This window comes from Misgurnus anguillicaudatus, chromosome 8, assembly GCF_027580225.2.
Source record: "Misgurnus anguillicaudatus chromosome 8, ASM2758022v2, whole genome shotgun sequence".
NCBI lineage: Eukaryota > Metazoa > Chordata > Actinopteri > Cypriniformes > Cobitidae > Misgurnus > Misgurnus anguillicaudatus.
Window position 1 is genome coordinate 39,061,248 of NC_073344.2, and position 18,690 is coordinate 39,079,937.

General features: G+C 39.3%; 2 protein-coding genes across 3 annotated transcripts in view; both read left to right on the forward strand.

The window, feature by feature from the left end:
• obsl1a (obscurin like cytoskeletal adaptor 1a) overlaps nucleotides 1–7,153 on the forward strand; it is a 101,044-nt gene extending 93,891 nt beyond the window's left edge. The window contains exons 22-24 of the mRNA XM_073870892.1: nucleotides 5,638–5,742; nucleotides 5,829–6,095; nucleotides 6,211–7,153. Coding sequence (XP_073726993.1) covers nucleotides 5,638–5,742; nucleotides 5,829–6,095; nucleotides 6,211–6,485 — 647 coding nt within the window. The 3' untranslated portion in view covers nucleotides 6,486–7,153. The remainder of the gene's footprint in view (nucleotides 1–5,637; nucleotides 5,743–5,828; nucleotides 6,096–6,210) is intronic.
• Nucleotides 6,412–18,471, forward strand: inha (inhibin subunit alpha). Of its 2 annotated transcripts, none has more exons than XM_055213212.2 (3): nucleotides 6,412–6,549; nucleotides 9,491–9,808; nucleotides 14,633–18,471. In XM_055213212.2, exons 1-3 carry the CDS (start codon nucleotides 6,501–6,503, stop codon nucleotides 15,367–15,369), a joined length of 1,104 nt encoding a protein of 367 aa, XP_055069187.1. In that variant the 5' UTR covers nucleotides 6,412–6,500; the 3' UTR covers nucleotides 15,370–18,471. The 2 variants fall into 2 exon arrangements, with proteins under 2 accessions (XP_055069187.1, XP_055069188.1); XM_055213213.2 differs by lacking the exon at nucleotides 6,412–6,549 and adding an exon at nucleotides 7,286–9,398.
• The last annotated feature ends 219 nt before the right edge of the window (nucleotides 18,472–18,690 follow it).

The window sequence follows — 18,690 nt, forward strand, 5'->3', positions numbered from 1 at the left end:
TGTTTTTGCATTTAGCCCTGTTTTATTAAGAGTTTTATTTAGTGTTTTAGTCTTAGTTGGTTAGCTGGCTGGGTTAACTACGTGTGCTCTATCACATCATTAAAAGTCTTTATTGTGTTTAGTGTTTATTGGCGCCTGCCATGACAAGATTTGTGAAGGGATGTTACAGTATGTTTTGATATTATCTTGTTTTAGTTTATCTGTTGCTGGAGTTGCACTTAGTTAAGAATGACAACATTTGAAAAGCATTTTAAACAACCATGATTTCTATTTTTGTTTTTTCAATTGTATTGCCTCCGTATTGTTGTCAGTAAGTGTACATCCGTGCAATCATAGTATGATTTTGTACAGGTTGGTGGAGTATTTACACGTAATGGATATAATGTGGCTTCATAGATTCGTTATTTGAATGGCCTTCTTGTACGAATAATTTTTTGCCATACCCTAGGTTTTCGTGAAACGCCGCCACTGACAGGAAGTGACTAATATACAAAACAAACAGGAAGTGTGAAGCGTAACATGGCATGATGAGTTTCAAAATAAAAGTCCAAACAGAGCAGAGAATCAAAATACAAGAACAAATAACAAAAATACACAAAATACAAGAAAATACAAGACAAAACCTTACAGAATCCCCCCTCTAAAGGGCGACTCCCGGAGCCCAACATTCAAATAACAAAGTCCACATAGAGGGTGGGCGGGCGGGCCAGGACCTCTTGGCAAGGCAGGGCAGTTCATAAGAGGTCCTGGGTCATGAGGCCAGGATGGTCCGGGATCGTGGGGCCAGCATGGTCCCGGATCATGGGGCAGATGTGGGCCCGGGTCATGGGGCAGATGTGGGCCCGGGTCATGGGGCAGGTGTGGGCCCGGGTCATGGGGCAGGTGTGGGCCCGGGTCATGGGGCAGGTGTGGGCCCGGGTCATGGGGCAGGCTGGGACCTGGGTCATGGGGCAGGCTGGGACCTGGGTCATGGGGCAGGCTGGGACCTGGGTCATGGGGCAGGCTGGTACCTGGGTCATGGGGCAGGCTGGGACCTGGGTCATGGGGCAGGCTGGGACCTGGGTCATGGGGCAGGAATAGACCTGGCACACAAGGAGAGGAAGGGTCCGAGCACACTTCGGCCTCCGCCTTGGTGTCCTCTGCCTCCTCCCTGTGTCTGGGTACTACCCCCCCCCCAAAAAAAAACTTGGGAAAGCTCCCACTGTCCCAGGTGGCGATGTCTCAGATGGTGAATCAGGCCGGACAGACAAATCCGATGAGTCAAGCAGATCAGATGAATCGGGCAGATCGGATGAGTCGAGCAGATCGGATGAGTCGAGCAGATCGGATGAGTCGAGCAGATCGGATGAGTCGAGCAGATCGGATGAGTCGAGCAGATCAGATGAGTCGGGCAGATCAGATGAGTCGGGCAGATCAGATGAGTCGGGCAGATCAGATGAGTCGGGCAGATCAGATGAGTCGGGCAGATCAGATGAGTCGGGCAGATCAGATGAGTCGGGCAGATCAGATGAATCATAGGAGTCGATTGAATCAGAGCAATTGGATGAATCAGATGAGTTGGATGAATCAGATGAAACGGATGAATCACATGGGTTGGATGAATCAGATGGGTCGGATGAATCAGGCAGATCAAATGAGTCCAGGGGTTCGGGTTCAGGGCCTTGAGAAACACAGGGGACAAACGAGCAGCAGGCAGACCAAACGCACCACAGGGCTATGGCAAACTCTGAAAGTCTATAGTCCATGAGACATACCTCAGCGGTAGATTCAGACATGGCGGCCATCTTAACGGCAGGTGCAGGGTGAAAAATAGCTCTCCTAGGTGCAGGTGTGGTGGTGACGATGGCCCTCTGAATAACAGGTGCAGGAATGGTGATAGCTTTCTCACAAACGGGTGCAGGTGCAGACACAGACAGGATGGCGGCCATTTTGTGATCAGGCAGGGTGGCGGCCATTTTATGAACAGGCATGGTATTTGCAGACATGGGCAGAACAGGCAGATCATGACGTGGTGTGTTATGTGTGCTCACCGGAGGTGTTTCCCCAACACCCACAGTGAACGGTGAACCACATAACAACAGTGCAAAATCAATGTACTCCTCAAGTGACCATACATCCATATTCCGGGGCATAAGTAAACGTAAATGTTCATCCAGGGCATTATAAAACAGACTTTTGAGTGTAGTATTGTCAAAGTGTACTTGATAACTTAAGTCCAAAAAATCCTGAACGTAATCCTCAATGGTGCGGTGGTTTTGACGAAGTGCAAGCAGGGTGTAGACGGGTTTCATGGTGCTGGTGGGAAGTTACTGTCCTTTGCTGGATTCCGGTGTTGGCTGTATATTCTGTAACGTATGCTCTTAAATGAAGTGAGTGAGAAGTGAATCCATGTGCAAAAGGTGTTTATTTGTAAAATCCCATAAAGGGCCAGCAACCAAATCCAAACAGGGTAAATCCAGTAAACGTAATCCAAAAACAAGCGAGAGGTCAAGGCAGGCAGAGTCACAATCATAAATCCAAATAAACAGGCGAAAGATCAAGGCAGGCGGCAAACAGGCAATAAATCCAATAAAACAGGCGGGGGTCAGATAACAGGCAGATACAGGTACAGGATACAGGATAACAGATAACAGATTACAAACACAGGCAACGGGCTGGGCATACGAATGTAATATGCAGCGGGGAACAGGTGTACAGGAAGTGACTAATATACAAAACAAACAGGAAGTGTGAAGCGTGACATGGCATGATGAGTTTCAAAATAAAAGTCCAAACAGAGCAGAGAATCAAAATACAAGAACAAATAACAAAAATACACAAAATACAAGAAAATACAAGACAAAACCTTACAGACTGAGTTAATAATTTTGCACGAGTATGGCTATATTACCCAACATCAGCTTCCATTGTCTTTTATCAAAGGCGAGTCCAGGAACCGTAAATTCAATATGATACAAAAATTAAGAGTTTTTTTACCGTATTCATCTGATCTTGCTCTTTCAACAAACTCCGCGTGACAGGTGGATGACATTAGAATAGCGCCAGCCCCGGATTAAGAATTCGGAGGCCCCTGGGCACAATTTCTTGTAGGCCACCCCACGCACACAATCAAACTATATATATATATATATATATATATATATATATATATATATATATATATATATATATATATATATATATATATATATATATATATATATGGTTCTTTTTGTTAGAAACACCTCTACCTTTACAGGATTTACACTGACACATTACAGCCGGTGATCACTACCTGTAGGACAATATCAATACATGTAGATATTTTTGTTGCAAGCAGGGACCTGCACAGAGACCTGCACAGGGGGCAGATGCTCAAGTGAAAAAAGGGCATTTCTCTTAGGCCTAATTCTTTTTTAAACAAAATATTAAATATACTGACACAACTTCCTTATTTTAATTCCTTTACACACACCCAACTGTTTCATACTCTACAGATCTCTACAAAATACAAAATAATCAGTTCACACAGAGTGTTTATCACAAGAACAGAAGACAGCAAATGATACTGCCAACAATGTGCATGTTTTCTGTTCTACTAGTTTCAAATATATTTAGAATAAATGACTGTGCCAAGGAGAGGGTACAGTTTCACTAATAATGTGTTTGTTTATTTTGTACGTGGTAGTAAATCTTTTTAATTCTTTTGGTGTTAAAATAACACACCTTTACACTAAACTAAAAAAGGAGGGTTGCTGCTATATTTTTAATTTCACAGGAAAAATGCTGCAAAAAAGTGGGGAAAAAAACTACAGATTGACAAAATAAAAAATAAAGCAACTGAAACTGTTTCAAAAAGTATTGAACTTTAAACTAAAACCTGTTACTATTGGCTTATCTACACTTTAGAAAACGTATTATGAGTCATGTTAGCAAGACAACAATTGTCTTTTGGATAATGACCTGTAAAACTGAGGTACTGGTAGTTATGTCATTTGATCTCCACTGACTTCCCCACAAGTGAAGAAAAACACAGCTGGAATACGACCTGTGTGAAGAGCTCCTGCCTACCTGTCTGTCTGTTGGCGATGTGTGTTTCACTGTTGCGCACAGATGCAGAGGAGGAAGGGCAATCTGGGCAAATACGACGGTACGACAAACTTTCCCCGTCTGTCTTTGTCGCGCGCGTTCCCCCGCAGCTTCCAAACCACGGACAAGCGCAGACGGCTCCGTTCGACACATACGCAGTTCAAATGATTTCTTATACAAATGATTACTTTACCAGGCTGTCAGAGCAGCACTGATTCGCGTCATTTACAGGACATTCACATATTCAGGATTAATGAAGAAAAGTAATGGATTGTCTGATAAATCAACCGTGCACTGCTGCTTTTCTCACTCATTCCGAACTTAAACTATGAAGACTACTGCCACCCACAGTCCGCTCGATTCAGCGCGGGATTATTTGGGCTTAAATAGTTAATCTAAATAATTAACAATTCGATTTTACATTTTATTTTCTCCCGTCGCTTGGGCACTAACTGCGCGTGGGCCCCTGGGCACGTGCCCATAATGCCCATTGGATAATCCGGCCCTGAATAGCGCGAGAGCGATTTCAAATCAAACTCCTCCGTATGATTTCCCGAATATTTCTCGCGGTACATTGATGTCATAAGCGTTTCTGTTCTTGCAGTGCTGCGTGAAGTTGAGCACACCTAAAAACTAGAGACAGCTGCCTGTATGAACTCCCGGCAGTGAACGTCCCTGCCTTTGCCTCATCCATTGTTTTTATATGGGAAGAATGTTTTATTTAAAGCGTGAGAAATACAAGGTGTGGCGTGTGAACTGGCTGAAATGCGTGTCTCACGCCGAATGCGTGAGACTTGAAAGCCCTGTTTGCATCTAACATTCTAGAGATGTTAATACACACAGACAGCAATAAACAAAAGCTGTGCATGCTTTCCTCACGTTGTTCTTGTAAAATAATAATAATAAGTAAGGTTAACAAGCATACCGCTTCGGTTCAATGCCGGCTCGAGGGGGATCCTCCCTGTACTGCGAACTGACTGTGTCGTGCATGTGTGGGCGCGCCGCTAGCGCTGTGAGCTAGTGATCGTCCCTAAAGAGATTGTCCAATGAAAGGTCAATACGTCATCATGTGACTAATTTTATTTAAATTTTATCTAAATTATTTTTTATTAATTTTACTAATAGTTAGATTGGGCAGGCCTTCACAAAAGGGCATTTAATTACAAAAAAAAGGGCACTTTGGTCATCCAGGGGTAAAGGGGCAGGTGCTTGGTCCTGAGCTCATTGTGTGTAACAATTTCAATTTCAACAAAAGCTTATACATTTGCATGGTGTTTTTTGAACAACATATAGCAAGTATTTTCATAGTGTGGAGTAAAAGGCCAACAACACCACATGAAGTTTATTTAACTAAGTTCGGGACGCCAAATATGCTTTATCTCATTCCCTATCGATTACATGTTAATGCGAACTCGTGAACTTCTTATTTAAAAGATTTTGAATCAAAATACAATTTCTGAAAATAAATGTAAATGTTTATTGTTTTTCTCCAACAATAGCTAAATAAAATATTATTACAATTTTATACCTAATTTTATATTAACAATTTAAGTTTCTCTATTTAAATAGGCACAAAGCATTTCCTGCTTATATGCAATGTGAAGGCAGAGGATTCCGGAGAGATCAAGTTTGTTTCCAAGCAAATCGAGTCAGTTGCTCATCTTGAGGTTGAAGGTGATGTCTAAATTATGGTTCTACATTTAAAATGACTTTCGATTGTTTAACTCCACCAAACATTCTGTCAATGTCTGTTTTTACAGAGCTACCTGCAAGTATTGTTCGTCCTCTTAGGGATCGTACAGCACTGGAGAAACATCGAGTCATTCTTGAATGCACTGTGTCATCCCCACGTTGTGATGTCACCTGGTATAAAGAGGGCGAAGAAATAGAATCCACAGAACGCATGGAGATAATACAAGAGGGCTGTTACCAAAAACTGGTCATCCACCAGGTGGCACTTGAGGATGAAGGAACCTATAGCATTGAGGTTGGAGAGCACACATCCACAGCCAAGCTACTAGTGGAATGTGAGAAACACAATTGTTTTTTTTTTTTTTTGGTTTGGTGTTTACTAGATAGCTCTTAGGGCAGAGGTTTGAAAAATGCCATTCCATTAATCTTTTCTCCTGTTTGACTTTACAGCCCAGTCTATTGTGGTGGTAAGGCATTTAGAAGATGTGGAGGTAAGGGCTCCTGAACCGGCTTGCTTTCAGTGTGAAGTGTCTGTGACTCTCATGAAGCCCCCTGTCTGGACTTTGAATGGGGAGACCCTGCAGTCTGGACTTGATGTGCGAATAGAGAACAGAGGGAATGTCCACCAGCTGACGTTCAAAAAAACCAGACCTGACATGAGTGGGACTGTCAAATTTACCACAGGGAAAGCAAAGTCGTGTGCGAAACTGACAGTGTTGAACTGAATTAAGAAAAATGTCATGTGCACTGGAGAGATTACACAAGAAAGAACACATTCAAGTATTCAAAGTAATGCTCTTTGATGTGTTTCCTTTACATTTAGCTTTTTTCCAAAAAAGATTCAACAGTGCTATCATAAAGATTATATCAAGGGACGGTTCTGTGCTCTGTGTATATTTCCTTTAGGAAGGATTTAAAGTAATGTTTTTTAAAACCTTTAAATTCAAATTGGATATAGATGTATGGAATATGAAGCTGAGTCTGAATATGTGCAACATAATGAGTTGGGGAACAAGTATCGTTGTAAACTGATGGAAAGTGGAATGAAAACCCACAATTTAAGGGTACCCCTTATTTCTTAACATTCTTTCTGACCAGTGCCGGTCCTAGATGCTGGGGGGCCCTAAGCAAACCTTCGTGAGGGGCCCCCTGTCAGTGCATTCATAAAACCCATTTATTGTTTCTACTTAACCTAGTTAGTTGATAGCTAACCACATTACTTGTATTATCTTACAGCTGTATATTATTGCCATTTGGACATTATTTTGACACTCACCTCTTACTGATGAATGAATACTTGCTGATTATAACATGAAGCATGCACTTGCTGTAAAGCTGTATTGATTCAATATGTGTTGTGAGAGGCACTAAAAATAAACCTGATTTAAATTAATTTAATGAATCAAATTAAATATAAATACATACATTAATACAGGAAAAGTAAAAAAAATTACCCATTTACCAAACCTAGACAAAGGATTTGGAGGAGGAACTATGTTTTGTGGCGTGGTGGCACTTTTGGGAGTGCTTCGACTCGCCTGAAAAGTCCGCTCCCCTTCTCCCTCTCATAATGGGAGAGGGAGGGTGTTACTGCGCCGAGTTGAGGTGCTCCCATGAGTGCTATTGCGCCGTACAGTATAGTTCCTCTTTTAAATCCGCTTAGAAAAGCGCTACGTTTTATTTTGTACCACCAAACTTGCTCGTATAACTACTCGTCTTAAATAGGAAAAACGTTGATGTGTTTGGTCACTTCTAACTTTATCTCTGTTTGATACCATTGAATAAATGGGGCTAAGCTAAATGCTATCAAAGTGTCGCAGCGCGCTCCAGCGCTTACGTGCACGCACACAGATGACAGAGGGATGTATCAACAATTCTTAGTTAAGTTAATAACATAGTTTAATATTGAAAATGAGTAGACTATTCCTTTAAGTAATCGTGTTATCCCCTTTTTCCCAAAATCATTTACATTTTAATCATAAACATTAACACAGTCTTTTTATGACTAAAATAACAGTAAAGGGTAAAAAAAATAATTGCCAAAAATTAAAACGGATAAAACCGAATTTGCAAAAATTAAAACGGACAAAACGGAATTTGGGAAAAAATAAAACGGAATTTGGGAAAAAATAAAACGTATTTTATAGGGCCCTAATCAATGTCGTATCGGCCCACACTGGCCGTTGTGCGGGTTCCGAACACATACTTGATTGTACCATTGTACAACAACATAATTTTAGTAAAGATAATGACCAGTGGTTATGATTCATCACCATGAGGGCCACATACAGAACGATTACGTACAACTTAGTTAATGTCAATAATTAATCTGTCATACGATAACCAGAGGTTAATTCCTAAGGCAGTTTAACAATGCCGCTCCATGCTTACGTTCTATTGTTAAAAAGTACCCATGTGTAGCCCATACAGTCACCCACATACAACTTAATGCAGATCTTATACTACAACCAGAGGTTTAAGTTGGCTCTGTCCAACCTGATATAGTAAATAATAGGACTATACAACAATGTAATTATAGCAGAGATACTGACCAGCGGTTATGACTCATCACCCTGATGGCCCACATGTAAATGCGACTGTATAACAACTTAGTTAGAGACAGAACTTAATAAGCATGATTTAACCCCGATCATAGATACATGGTAACAAAGATATATCATAATACTTTATAATAACTTAGAAGAGTCAATAAAACAGAGCAAATTAGAATGAATGCAAACGTAACAATTTATTAACCAGGTAGGAAAAACATAACTCAGAAGCCAATTAATATATCCAATTCGAATACAAAACAATCAAACGAAAATCCATTGCACACCTGATAAGTAGATGAAGATCTGGTTACAGATTCCTCAAAAAGAAATAAAAATACATGATGCTGTATCAAAGAGGGTTCCTTTCTGAATATAGAAAATCCCACCTAAATATTTTACCTTTTTTCATAAATATCCAGAGAACAAAGCATTGTGATAATGATATACTGATTGGTTCTTCTAAACCTAGGGGTGTTGCCTACTATACACACAGTGGGTGATTGGTCAACATGTCTAAGGTATGAGGTGTCTCCCAACAACATTAGGTTAAGTTTACTTATTTTATTGTCACAGTTAAAATTGAATTCTGTTGTTATATTAATACTCTAAAGATTGGTAAATTGATTAGTTGCAAAGTTATGTATAATTAGTAAAATGTCTAAACAGGACTATTGAAATAGAGAGAACAATTACAATGATTGAGATTTGTTTGCTATTATAGTGTAATAGTATTTGTTAATAATCTTAAAATCACTATTTAAAATATTCAGACAAGTGGTACAAGTCAGCAAGTAAATCTTTTTATTTTTTATCTCATACTGTAGCTCTGTCTTCAATCAAATGTTTTCTATGATATATGTGAGACAATTGGTTTCAAGGCCAGAGAAATAGGAAAACAAACTTTAATCTCTAAAGCCCGTTCTCTATAGTCAACACTGATAGCATGAACCCAAACACTGGCTTCCATTTTGTGGAGTGATACAGATTTTTGCTTCTTCTTTGACACAGACCTACAAGAGAAGCGCCAGTTAAGCTCAGCTTGATTTAAGTTTACTCTTTTACCTGAACTAGTCAGAAAACAAAGTAGGTATAGAATTGTTTGAAAATCTATTTTACAAATGAAATACTTTTAAGCTGTTTTACATTATTGGAATCTGCTTTGAACCTCTGTTAAGGTTTGAGGATGTGGACCTGGACCAGGTTTTTGTCTTTATTAGCTAGTGCCCTGATCTTACGGACTGTGTTACCATCTTCCCTGGGACAAGCCTGTCAAGGAGATGAATTGCCGAGAGATTTAGTGTTTGACTGGCTAAAAAGGCAGATCTTGGAACATTTGGGAATGGAAGAGCCTCCTCTGCCATTGCGCCAGATGCAACCACGGCAGACGATGGACAGAACTGTGCAACATGTACTTCCACGAAGAACTAAAGAAATCAGAGTGGAAAGAAGACACCATCAAGAGTCCTCACAGTTCATTCTATTCCCAAGCTCTGGTAAGTCTGTCTCATCTTTTATAGCTTGAGTAAATAAAAGCATATTTGGGATTGTCCTCTGCTTCTTGTGGCATAAACAGGATTTATTAATACATATTTTAAATTAACATTGTGGTCATATTCAAGGTTAAAACTTTACTTTTAACGTAATTATAAAGCTGAAAAAGCAAGCCAACAAGAGTTGCTATGGTTAAAGTTAAATACATGTTATTGAATAATTGCTGCTTTACAAACTGTTTATATTTATCTGTCATTCAGACACTTTCTATATTGTTATTATTTATCATCACTTATCAAGTATTTTATTCTCTGACTAATAAATAGATTGGTCAGCAATAAGGTCTGACTAATATCTGTGTGTGTGTGTGTGTGTGTGTGTGTGTGTGTGTGTGTGTGTGTGTGTGTGTGTGTGTGTGTGTACCTGGTAATTATCACGTTGTGGGGACCAATTGTGCCCACAAAGATAGGAATACCAGTATTTTTGTGACCTTGTGGGGACATTTTGATGTCCCCATGAGGAAACATGCTTATAAATCAAACAAATTGATGTTTCTTGAAAATTTGAAGTAGCAGAAGGGTTTCTGTGATGGTTGGGGTTAGGGAAGGGGGTAGGTTAGGGGAATAGAATATACAGTTTGTATGGTATGAAATGTATTACGTCTATGGTTTGTCCACACAAAACATTAAAAACAGAATGTGTGTGTGTGTGTGTGTGTGTGTGTGTGTGTGTGTGTGTGTGTGTGTGTGTGTGTGTGTGTGTGTGTGTGTGTGTGCGTGTGTGTGTGTGTGTGTGCAGGGTCGTGCATAAGGGGGTTGCTCAACTGCCCATATGCCCTTCTTGACTCACATTGCCCAAAAGCAAAAAAGCAGCCAGCCTAGGCTACTATAGTTTTAGTAGGCATTAGACAAACTAAGCTACATGTCTGCTGTTAGTTTCTCACATTTCGTTTTAGCAAGAAGAATGAATGATGAAAGTAATGCATCACATTAATTATTTTTTTCAAAATGGTACTTCAGACAAAATGATATTTTAAGAATTAGTGAGGGAGGTTTCTTTAAACACGTGAGCCATATGGTCACTCTTGAAATGGCTGCAATTATTACAAAAAAAGAGAGCACAGAGAGCAGAGAACGCATGATACAAGGCAGAGGATTGTTTTAACATGTAACAGTTTATTTGGAATGCTAAAGAAACATATTATTAAAAAATATTGTTTGGCAAACGATGTTATTTTTTATTTGCTGAAGTAAATAAAATAGGAGTCATAAGGCGAAGGCACACCATACCACGTGTTTCAAAACTTATTGTAAACCTTCACTTTTCAGAGTCCAGTGGCTTTGTTAGCTGTGATGTCCGTGGTGCTTAACTGAAGCGCATCACGCGTTACTCATCAGCTCTGCTTATTTGTGACCCTGAACTAATTTGCACTTCTCTTAGTAGATTGCGTTTGTCACTATGGAAATACGCCGTTGCGCCTGTGTTATTTAATTTGTGGCTTTTTAGTAAATAACCGGCAGATATTACCACTCCCATCGGCGCTGTTTTGGAATTGCGCTCTCATGCTAATTTGCTGTTTAGTAAATCTGGCCCCTAATTGTTCTGTTTTATGTAGTACTCACAAGAACAAAGTACAGTAATAAAGCGAGTGCTCGTACCTTTACCTCGTACCAAAACAATAACATAAAGACTAAATATGAATAAAAGTGACAAGTATTCATGAGATCAAATACTGCTGGTTTGATCAACCAAAAACAAATACACTCTTATTTTTTTACCATCAAACACAGATAAATCAGAGCCAGTGAGAAACTAGTGTCCGTGTCTGAAATTAGGCAGTGGTCAGAGCGAACAATGACACCGGCTGGTGCATCTGGGTCTCACGTCCGAATCTTTCTAAGCAAATGTTCAAATAGGCGCTATCCTTACTAATCAACTGCAGATTGGAATAGTATACATATGAAGAGTTTGGTTCCAAAACGCAATAAATCCATTTTGACAAATTTCGGTAAAAACGGGTTTTCTGTAAGAAAGTGACAAGATAAAAACCATTATTTTCTGTTACAAACGTTTACATAGCATCTTTAGGTTATAAAAACATAAAAATTCAAATCCATAACTTGATTTTCAAAGACAAATTGCAGTAAATGCATGACAAGTTTTTTTCTAAATGCTGATTGAATCAATGTATAAATGTGAATTCATCTTTGCCATGATATATTTATTTAGTTGAACAGTGGCATACACTCATTAAAAAAATAAACATTGATGGCATTAACCAAAACACTTACTTTGTCATATAGTCATTGCTGCGGTTATACTTGGGACATCGTCGCTGAACATTTTTCACTGCAATCAGCTGTAAAATGTTTTGGTCCTGCTCGATTTTCGTTGGAAAGTTTTTCATAAGATCCCCTGGGGTCGTTGTGTTAGCATGAGAGAAGCTAAATGCATGGAGAAAACTAGGATTCCCTGTATTTGTTTACATTGCGTGGAATGGTGCGCTGTAATTTGTGGAGCGGATTTATTGCATTCTGCAGAAAATGGGGGGTGGCGTTTATTGCGTTTTGGGAAAAAAGGGAGAAAAGATGACAGAATAACATGGCGGATATTGGATTTTGCTTAAAATTAAGAATTTACTTTTAAATACTGACCTGATATAATACTGATTTTGGCAGGAACTCATTTTTTTTTTAATGGCATTTATCGTGTTTTGTAACCAAACTCTTTCATATATTGCCTGAACTAATCTTAAAACTACACTTTGTGACCAAGAAAAGGTAATATTAAGAAATGGCTATGTCATCTATTGAGTTATGATGACATTCAAACCAAATGGCCGAAAAGTTACCTTTCAATCTGGCCTTCAAATCCATGGTGGAAGAAAGTAGTTCCCCAACAAAGAAGATTTTAAAATAACTCCGTCATTGTTTTCTAGTTTTCTTTTTTCAAACTTGTGCTGAACAAAAGCAATATCACTCTCGAAGTAGGAGCCAGGCCATAGGCTGAGTGCCGGAGCTACGGTCTTGTTCAAAATAATAGCAGTACAATGTGACTAACCAGAATAATCAAGGTTTTTAGTATATTTTTATTGTTACGTGGCAAACAAGTTACCAGTAGGTTCAGTAGATTCTCAGAAAACAAACAAGACCCAGCATTTATGATATGCACGCTCTTAAGGCTGTGCAATTGGGCAATTAGTTGAAAGGGGTGTGTTCAAAAAAATAGCAGTGTCTACCTTTGACTGTACAAACTCAAAACTATTTTGTACAAACATTTATTTTTTCTGGGATCAATCCTGTGAATCACTAAACTAATATTTAGTTGTATGACCACAGTTTTTTAAAACTGCTTGACATCTGTGTGGCATGGAGTCAACCAACTTGTGGCACCTCTCAGCTGTTATTCCACTCCATGATTCTTTAACAACATTCCACAATTCATTCACATTTCTTGGTTTTGCTTCAGAAACAGCATTTTTTATATCACCCCACAAGTTCTCAATTGGATTAAGGTCTGGAGATTGGGCTGGCCACTCCATAACATTCATTTTGTTGGTTTGGAACCAAGACTTTGCCCGTTTACTAGTGTGTTTTGGGTCATTGTCTTGTTGAAACAACCATTTCAAGGGCATGTCCTCTTCAGCATAGGGCAACATGACCTCTTCAAGTATTTTAACATATGCAAACTGATCCATGATCCCTGGTATGCGATAAATAGGCCCAACACCATAGTAGGAGAAACATGCCCATATCATGATGCTTGCACCTCCATGATTCACTGTCTTCACTGTGTACTGTGGCTTGAATTCAGAGTTTGGGGGTCGTCTCACAAACTGCCTGTGGCCCTTGGACCCAAAAAGAACAATTTTACTCTCATCAGTCCACAAAATGTTCCTCCATTTCTCTTTAGGCCAGTTGATGTGTTCTTTGGCAAATTGTAACCTCTTCTGCACATGCCTTTTTTTTAACAGAGGGACTTTGCAGGGGATTCTTGAAAATAGATTAGCTTCACACAGACGTCTTCTAACTGTCACAGTACTTACAGGTAAATCCAGACTGTCTTTTATCATCCTGGAGGTGATCATTGGCTGAGCCTTTGCCATTCTGGTTATTCTTCTATCCATTTTGATGGTTGTCTTCCGTTTTCTTCCACGTCTCTCTGGTTTTGCTCTCAATTTTAAGGCATTGGAGATCATTTTAGCTGAACAGCCTATAATTTTTTGCACCTCTTTATAGGTTTTCCCCTCTCCAATCAACTTTTTAATCAAAGTACGCTGTTCTTCTGAACAATGTCTTGAGCGACCCATTTTCCTCAGCTTTCAAATGCATGTTCAACAAGTGTTGGCTTCATCCTTAAATAGGGGCCACCTGATTCACACCTGTTTCTTCACAAAATTGATGACCTCAGTGATTGAATGCCACACTGCTATTTTTTTGAACACACCCCTTTCAACTAATTCAACTAATTGCCCAATTGCACAGCCTTAAGAGCATGCATATCATGAATGCTGGGTCTCGTTTGTTTTCTGAGAATCTACTGAACCTACTGGTAACTTGTTTGCCACGTAGCAATAAAAAAATATACTAAAAACCTTGATTATTCTGGTTAGTCACATTGTACTGCTATTATTTTGAACAATACTGTATATCACACTTCTACTCAAGCAATATTGCTTAAATATCATCTCATGTTATTATTATTATTACTACTTATTTTGTTTCTTATCTTTTAACTGGTGACTCTAAGAGCTTTGCTTAAATGTTCCTTCTGCATGTGAATGTACAAATGACTAAAAAACATCAAACTTAAACTTTTTTTTTCAGAGTCAACATGCATAGATATGCCTGAACCCTCTGACACTGCAACTGGTCATTTCACTTACTACTTTCAGCCTTCTTTAGACAGCCAGGACTCCATCACCTCTGCCCACTTCTGGTTTTATGCAGGTGAGGCTATCGCTTCCAGCAACATCTCTGCACCTGTCTTCATCCTCACGTCTTACCAGGAGCTACTCCAAGCATCTGAAGCCCCATTAAAAAGCAGCCCTGATGGCTGGACCACCTATAAGTTGTATCGTCATCTCCACATTGTCATGTCTGGTGGCCCTTTTATGCTGCAGGTTCGCTGCCCAGCCTGCAGCTGCTATGGTTCAGAGGAAGATAAAACCCCCTTTCTGCATCTCCACACCCAGCCAAGTGGTCCTGGTAGGTCCCGTAGAGCTCCTAAGATCCCCTGGTCACCAGCTGCTATCGAAAAGCTAAGGAGACCTGCTTCTGTGGACACTAACACAGATTGCAGAAGAGAACAGATAGAAATTTCCTTCAAGGATCTGGGATGGGACAACTGGATTGTTCATCCTAAGGCTTTTACCTTCTACTATTGCCAAGGCAACTGCTCCAGCTCTGAGCGCACTACCACCCTTCTTGGGATAAAGCAATGCTGTGCTCCTGTTCCAGAGAGCATAAAGTCACTCCGTTTCACTACAACCTCAGACGGAGGTTACTCTTTCAAATATGAGACATTGCCTAACATCATACCAGAGGAATGCAACTGCATGTAATATTCTGCTTATGCTTGGTTTTAAGACTAGCTATTGGTGTGAGGTTAAAACAGTAACCTGTTTTAGATTATCAAAGCATGCTATGTATAGATGAGGATAGTAATAGATAAAACCTATTCATAGCTAATGATCAATTTTGCTACTTAACACTTGCTACTAAATTATTTATTTCCAAATATTAACCTTTATTAATATTTAAACTTTGTAATAAACCAAAATAATAATAAAATAAATCCTCCCTTATTGTTGTTTATTTATCAAATGTCCAAATAAAGCTTTAAATAATTTACAGAAAATTGTTCAAACACTACACATGAATGTAATGAAATGTATCATGAGATGTTATTTAATCTGGTTAAATAAAGGTTAAATGGTGAAAAAATGTCAAAGGTATACAGTATTTTTTGTTTTGTTTGTCATTTTGAAAATGTTGTTAGACTTTATTCTGAAATGAAGTAAGTGACATTCAGCTGTGCTATCAACATACATGTGCCACCATGCTTCATGTGCCATAGAATTACATTTGTGTTTGAAGAACTGATTGCCACTGATCTATATAAATGACTGGATTGCGCATAGAATGCTAAAGTAAGAGCAGGAGGTAAAGCCACCCAGCAGCCAAAATGGTATAGGCTACCTAACTGACAGAAAGAGTCATTGAATAACATTTAAAATCATGGTCTAAACTCATCCAGTGAAGCATATTAGTGGCACAAGATTAGTTTTCAGAACAATGCTGTACGGTTGTAGACACTGTGTGCACCATGATAGGGTGCTAATGCTGTTTTCTATATCATTTTCAAATGATTGTTCAATTTATCCATGTAGACATTTAGGAATTGGTGAAAACTGCACGTAAGTGATTAGGTGCATATGACTTTATCCGGCGCCGGAAGAATCGACAGCCACCTGACAAATGTAATGCATTTTGGTTAGAAAATTTGGTTAGAAAAACGTTCCTCGCCGTTGCAGCCACTTCACGATCACATGTGCCAGCAAAGTACCCCGAGTGCAAAACGAGATCAGCCGCCTAGGTAATTTTAAACAATTACTACTTTTAAAAAATGCGGGCCAGGGAGCAGGTCGGGTACAAAATTTATTTTTAATTTTGACATTATTGCGGGTGGGTTAGTTGAAAACGTTGCTTGTGTGCAGGTTGTTTATACATTGACCCGTGCATCACTGGCCCCCACACTGACTGCGAAAGGCTTGGTGACGACACTGTTTTTATTGGCCAGACTGACAACAAACAATTAGGTGCATTTTAGTTTTAACCTTACACAGTTTCACAATGTTCATAAATTCATGTTTCTATGACAGTAAAACTCTGTTATTCATGCCAGTATTTGTGCGGGGACCAGCTTACCAATATGATATCTGGCTTTGTCCATTTGTGCTTTTCAGTAGAGAGAAAGGTCACGCAGTGTCATACAGGTTTTGTACTGTTCACAACGCTACACTTAAAAGAAATCGCAGAGTTCACCAGACTTGAGCAGGTTCTCAATATGCGTTGTCTGTATACTTGTGTTCTTGTTAAACGCCATCAGTCTCGGCACCAAGTACTGTTCCAATTCCAAGTTCGCATCAGGCCAAGTTCACATACTGTAACATTCCCGGATGTGTTCTTGATCCACCCATTTTATCGAGGATGCATCAAGAGGGGACTTGTGTGGACTTATGACAGCCAAGTTTTCCAGAATGCATTTCACATCAACGGCAATGAAGCTTAAAACTTGCAAAATATTTGAAATATTACTCTTTCTGTATCATAAAATGTAGTTTTAAGAGCTGTTTAGTCAAGAATATAGATGAATAAACTTCAAATATGTGGTCAGTTAGTAAAGATAGCTCCTTTTCCTTGTGGATATGTGAGTTACAGGGAATCAGCGGGTGGTCACCGCGGCGTATACACTGCCGCTGTCTCAGTGCAGCTGCTCTGCCCTCTGGTGTCTAATGGTCAAACATAAAATATTCCCTTTGGATATATCTAACTGGCATTTTTTGTCTCATCAATTTATATCTTTATTATTCATATGAAATCTGCTATTTTGTATTATCTTTTTAACTGATGCTAAAGTTAAGTTTCATAACTTTCTATATAATCTACTGTAGTAAATAACTGCACTATATTCTATATGGATGTTTTTCTTGTGTTTATTTCATGTTGTAAAAATGTTTTGTAGTATTAAAAAAAATTGTTGTGTTATCACGCATCATTTTGTAATAAATACATTAAAGCTAATCAGTATATTCACATGTTGCCTTAACCACATATTTCATATTTTAAAACAAACATGCAGTGTTTTTGCATTTTATATATTTTGTTAAAAATATATTAAAGTAAGAATAGCCAGGACTGCACGTATTGGTAAGCCTGAATGACGACCTCAAGTAGCCTACTCTCATATTCTATTTGCCATATAATCACACTCGTGTCCTTCCGTCCTCGGGAGATCGCTCTTCTGAGTCTGAACTTGCAAGTCCAAACTAGGAAGGACGCAATTCAGAACTTGGTGTACTTGGTATTGAGAAACGGCTTTAAACCTTGGCTACGCTGTGTAATATCCTCGCACAAGCTTGCGTTTCCGGGCGGGCGCATTCTCATGCATATGATTGAAAAGTCTAGAATGATAGCAGCTTGTCATTTGCTGATCTGTCTGTGCAGCACTTTATGAAGTAAAACACTCCAGTGTAGCGGAGGGGCGAAATTAAAACTACCACAAGGTGGCACTGGCGTCTGTCCGAGGTAAAGAAAATCTTTGTTTGAATTTATTTAAAATGTTTCAGAGCATGTCCAGTGAGCTTTTTATTGTATATCTATTTGCCTCAGATGAAGAGTCTTTTTTCTTTCTGTTATGTTGATTTACTCAATATGTAGTTCAATATGTTCAAAAGGATGGACTGAGTGCTCCAATGCACTTTTTGAAATCCTTTTTTGGAGCCTAAGGAACTAGCTACACCCCAGTTTTTGTTTAAGGACAAGTTCGGTGTTTTGCACTTGGAGCCCTGTTTTCGGATTGTTTGTGGTGAGGTGGAGCGGTTTTGACTGAAGTTTGGACATATGATGCTGGCCTGAGAATTTTCGGGTGTTTCTCGTATCGCCTCCCACCTCTGTAGTGGCTCTGTAGGTGCACGGGAGCAGTCCTTCCTAAAGTGCATTAAACTTTCATTAGCTAGGACGTGGGGCTTACCGAGTGGTCGGGGGTGTTCACTGGTGTGCTCACACAAAAATCGCTGCAAAATACGCATTCCAACAGGTTTTATCGTAGTTTTGTCCAACTCCATTGACTTGTATTAGATGTGCTGTGAGGTACGGTATTA